This window comes from Hemitrygon akajei, chromosome 3 (genome assembly GCF_048418815.1).
Source record: "Hemitrygon akajei chromosome 3, sHemAka1.3, whole genome shotgun sequence".
Taxonomy (NCBI): Eukaryota; Metazoa; Chordata; class Chondrichthyes; order Myliobatiformes; family Dasyatidae; genus Hemitrygon; species Hemitrygon akajei.
This window is the reverse complement of record NC_133126.1, coordinates 114,142,695-114,147,749: the sequence shown is the minus strand read 5'-3', so window position 1 is coordinate 114,147,749 and position 5,055 is coordinate 114,142,695. Positions and strand designations below refer to the sequence as shown.

The 5,055-nt window shown below is 43.1% G+C and overlaps 1 protein-coding gene across 1 annotated transcript in view; it reads right to left on the bottom strand.

Moving 5' to 3' along the window:
* Positions 1 to 323, bottom strand: part of rnf168 (ring finger protein 168) — a 24,793-nt gene extending 24,470 nt beyond the window's left edge. Inside the window, exon 1 of the mRNA XM_073040634.1 lies at positions 1 to 323. Coding sequence (XP_072896735.1) covers positions 1 to 62 — 62 coding nt within the window. The 5' untranslated portion in view covers positions 63 to 323.
* Between the last annotated feature and the right edge of the window lie 4,732 nt (positions 324 to 5,055).

Below are 5,055 nucleotides of genomic sequence, written 5' to 3'. Positions count from 1 at the left end.
AGGGCTGGAGGCGGACCCGGCGCCTCCATTTCAGCACCGCAGCCCTGTTTGTTGTGTCTCATTGTGACCGATCGGGCTTCCACGTAGCTCCAGAGTGCGATTCAACGCGCGGCTATTATGCCTAGCTCCATTTAAGACAGCAAAGGGAATTCTTCCCCTCACCGCAAGGTCTGGCTCACAGCTTTGAAATACCCCGCCTGCGGGGGTAGCTTCGCAATGCGGCTGCGCGGGACTTTCAGTTAACCGACTCGCCCGCTCAAACTGTGCGCGACTGTGCGGCTGCGCAGTGCCGCAGGGTCCTGCCCCGGCCTCGCGGCTGCGCAGTGCCGCAGGGTCCTGTCGCGGCTGCGCGATACCACAGGGTCCTGCCCCGGCCTCGCGGCTGCGCAGTGCCGCAGGGTCCTGCCCCGGCCTCGCGGCTGCGCGGTACCACAGGGTCCTGCCCCGGCCTCGCGGCTGCGCGGTACCACAGGGTCCTGCCCCGGCCTCGCGGCTGCGCGGTACCACAGGGTCCTGCCCCGGCCTCGCGGCTGCGCGGTAGCCCGGTGGCGAGGAGTCCTGGCCGTTCTGCTTTTCGAACTGCGACTGTGCGAACCCTCTCACTGGCGCAGCTGACTTCATTGACTTCAAAAGTTTAAAATAAGTCTGTTGTGAAAATGCGTATAAAAGAGGACCGTACGGAAAATCCTGGCAATTCTGGACAATGTTGCTCACCCTCTGTATGCTACCTTAGCTGAACGGAGCAGCACTTCTAGTGATAGACTAAGACAACTCTATATGAGGTCATTCTTACCCCCTATAATGAGTTAACCTACAGTCGGGGAAGTAATAACTCCCACCTGTTAGACTGTTTGAGGTAACATTTTTTACTCTTTCTTACTTCTAATATCTGTGCACTTGTAATGCTTCTGTGATACAGTGATTTCCTTTGCGGTCAATAAACCATCGATCTATTTATCTCTACGTCACCATATACTGTCCTGTGATCATTGTCTTTTTTTCAGATATTCACAGCAGAACAAAGAAATACAAATAGAATCAATTACAAACTACACACAAAAACTGATAGGCAATGTGCAAAAGAAAACAAACTGAGTAATTGCAAAAATAATAATATATAAATAAGTTAATATTTAATACAGAGAACACTCGTTGTAGAGTGGAATCAGTTCAGTATTGAGGTGAGTGGAGATATCCGCACTGGTTCAGAAGCCTGATGGTTGAATGGTGATAATTCCCTGAACCTGGTGGTGTGGGACCTACGGCTCCTGTACCTCCTCCCTGATGGCAGCAGCGAAAAGAGCATGGTCTGGACAGTGGGGGTCCTCGATGAAGGATGTTGCTGTCTTGTAGAGTTGTTTCTTCACAGGAGAGCTTTCAGTTAGTCCTGACGAAGGGTCTCGGCCCAAAACGTCGACTGTACTTCTTCCTATAGATGCTGCCTGGCCTGCTGCGTTCCACCAGCATTTTGTGTGTGTTGCTTGAATTTCCAGCATCAGAATTTCCAGATTTCCTCATGTTTGAGCTTTTCCTGTGATGGATTTATCTTTGAGCTATCAGGTTCTCCAGAAGTATTTCAATTTTTTAAAGTTTCCAATCAAAGCTTTCCTGAAATTTAACAGGGCAAAACACTATGAAAGGTATGAGATGTAAACTTAACATTCTTTGAAATAATGGACAGGCTAGCTAGCACCTGTTGATACATGACCTGGGGGCAGGAATGTCCCCAACATAGTTTTCAGTTGTCTTTAGAAAAGAAGATGACTGTTGTTGGTATGATAGCATCTAAAAATAATATTTCATCCAAGATTAAGTGGTTGCATTTTTACATCCAGAAAATTGTATGTGCCTTGGAAGCACAGGTGTTCCTGTGTATTTAGGGGTGGTATGACTAAAAGCTTTGCATGCTTCAACAATGGTGAAAAGGTGTCCTTATTTAGTAGGCTGCTTTCAGAAATTGAGGCAGGTCCATAAATTAATAGCACAGCTACCAAAGGTGAACAGGTGCTTCACTTTAATTTACAGTGCACATTGTTCCAGCTTATCCACTTATTGGCAAAATAACTGTATTAATCGTACATCTTGAAAAAACCTACTCCAGAAAGAACGAATGCCTTTTGCGATGTACATTTCCCATTTCCTGATGTGACTTGCACTTGTAACACCAAGGAATCTCTGGTATTCCAGGGTAGTAATTTCAGGATTGCTGGCTGTGCCACACGCCAGTGATAGTAGAAATAGAATGATGCAGCAGATTAATGTGTGTCTGAGAAGCTGGTACAGGGAACAGGGCTTCAGGTTCTAGGTTCATTGGGGTCTCTTCTGGGGGAGGTATGATCTGTTCAAAAGTGACGGGTTGCACTTGAACTCGAGGGGGACCAATATTCTCACAGGCAGGTTTGTTAAGAGTTGTTGGGGAGGGTTTAAATTAATTTGGCATGGGGTTGGGAACTGGAGTGAAGGGATTCAGGATAGGACTGAATGTAAAAAAGCAAAGATAGCATGCAAACAGACTGTCAGGAAGGGCAGGCAGGTGATAGGACAAAATTGCAGCCAGCAGGGTGAGTATCAGTGCATTAGGGATGCAGAATTAAAAAGGATAGCAAATACAGTGCTCAAAGTGTTATATCTCAATGCATGCAGTATAAGAAATATGGTGAATGATCTTGTTGCACTATTACAGATTGTCAGGTATGATGTTGTCGCCGTCACTGAATCATAGCTGAAGGATGGTTGTAGTTGGGAGCTGAATGTCCAACATTACATGTTATATTGGAGGCATAGGACTTGGTGTGGTTCTACTGCAGTGGTTCCCAACCTTTTTTTGGCCATGCCCCACCTAATCACCTCTAAAATCCTGATGCCCCCTGTGGTGATGTATAATTCTTATTATTCAAAAAGTGAACTCCTATTCACCTGGAGGAAGCCTAAAAGACCATTAACTTGGTTTAAACAAGCTTCCAAAGAACATGGCATTCATGAAAGAGAAAAATAAAAGAACCAAAGGACTGTTAAAGTTCTGAGGAAGAAATTACTAAGAAATTGTAAAAAAAAGAACATTAAGTGATATTAAAATAATAATAATAAATAAATAAAACAATGCCGATTCATTTCTACAGCGTACAAAGACAGATACACCGTTTAAAAGAGATGACACAATGTACACACCTTCACACCACCAAGAACCGAAAGCTACTGCAAAAAGCAGCATTGGCGCGACCTCGTACGAGTTTCTTACGCGTTTGGACTTGTTCATTCATTCCTTCCTACATCAGTCAATTCATTAATTTAATTATGAAAGCCATTTGATGGTTGTAATGATGGTGATACACTATATATACAGTACGTATGCAATTACACGTACATACACAAGTATTTTTATGTATGCATACTGTATATACACATATGTATTAACTCGCACACACACTCATACTCACACAGACTTACTAGAAAAAATTCACTGTTAATAACTCATTCTCGAATTGCCCCCCTTAAAAATCAAATTACCCCCCTGTGGGGCGTACGCCCCACATTGGGAACCACTGTTCTACTGGTAAAGAGTGGCATCACATCAGTAGAAAAATGTGACATAGGATCAGAAGATGTTGAATCCTTGTGGGTTGAGTTAAGAAACTGCAAGGGTCAATGGACATTGATGGCAGTTATATACAGGTCTCCCAACAGTAACTGGGATGTGGGGACCATAGATTACAATGGGAAATAGAAAAGTGTGTCAAAAGGGCAATGTTATGATAGTCATGGGAGATTTTAACATGCAAGTCAATTGGGAAAATCAGGTTAGTAATAGATCTCAAGAGAGTGAGTTTGTTGAATGCCTAAAAGATGGATTTTTAAAGCTTTTTGTCATTGAGCCTACTAGGGGATCAGCTATACTGGATTGGGTGTTGTGTAATGAACTGGAGGTGATTAGGGAGCTTAAGGTAAAAGTACCCTTAAGAGACTGTGATCACATCATGATTGAGTTCAACTTGAAATTTGATAGGGAGAACGTGAAGTCTGATGTAGCAGTATTTCAGTGGAGTTAGGGAAATTACAGTGGTATGAGAGAGGAGTTGGCCAAAGTAAGGAGATGCTGGCAGGGACGTCAGCAGAGCAACAATGGCGTGAGTTTCTGGGGAAAATGAAGGTGCAGTATAGATATATTCCAAAAACAAAGAAATACTCAAATGATAACATAGTACAACCGTGGCTGACAAGGGAAGTCAAAGCTATTGTAAAAGCAAGAGAGAGGGCATACAACAAAACAAAAATTAATGGGAAGATAGAGGATTGGGAAGCTTTTAAAACCCTACAGGGAACAACTAAAAGAATCATTAGGAGGGAAAAGTTGGAATACGAAAGCAAGCTAGCAAACAATATCAAAGTGGATAAAGTTTTTTCAAGTATATAAAAAATAAAAGAGAGAAGAGAACCAATATAGGACAGCTAGAAAATGAGGCCAGAGAAATAATGACAAGGAGATGGTAGATGAACTAAATGAGAATTTTGCATCAGTCTTCACTGTGGAAGACCCTAGCAGTGTGCCAGATGTTGAAGGGTGTGAAGGAAGAGAAGTGAGTGCAGTTACTATTACAAGGGAGAAAGTGCTCAAAAAGCTGAAAGACGTAAGGGTATCCAAAAGTCACCTGGACCAGATGAACTGTAGGGTTCTGAAAGAGATAGCACTGGAGATTGTGGAGGCATTAGTAATGATCTATCAAAAATTATTGGACTCTGGCATGGTAGCAGAGGACTGGAAAATTGCAAATCTCATTCCACTCTTTAAGAAAGGAGGAAGGCAGCAGAAAGGAAATTATAGACCAGTTAGCCTGACCTCCATGGTTGAGAAGATGTTGGAGTCAATTGGTAAGGATGAGGCTATGGAGTACATGGTAACACAGAACAAGATAGGACAGATTTTTAAGGGAAAATCTTGCCTGACAAACCTGTTGGAATTCTTTGAGGAGATTACAAGTAGGATAGATAAAGGGGATGTAGTGGATGTTGTATATTTGGACTTTCAGAAGTGTGGCCTTTAACACATGAGGCTGCTTA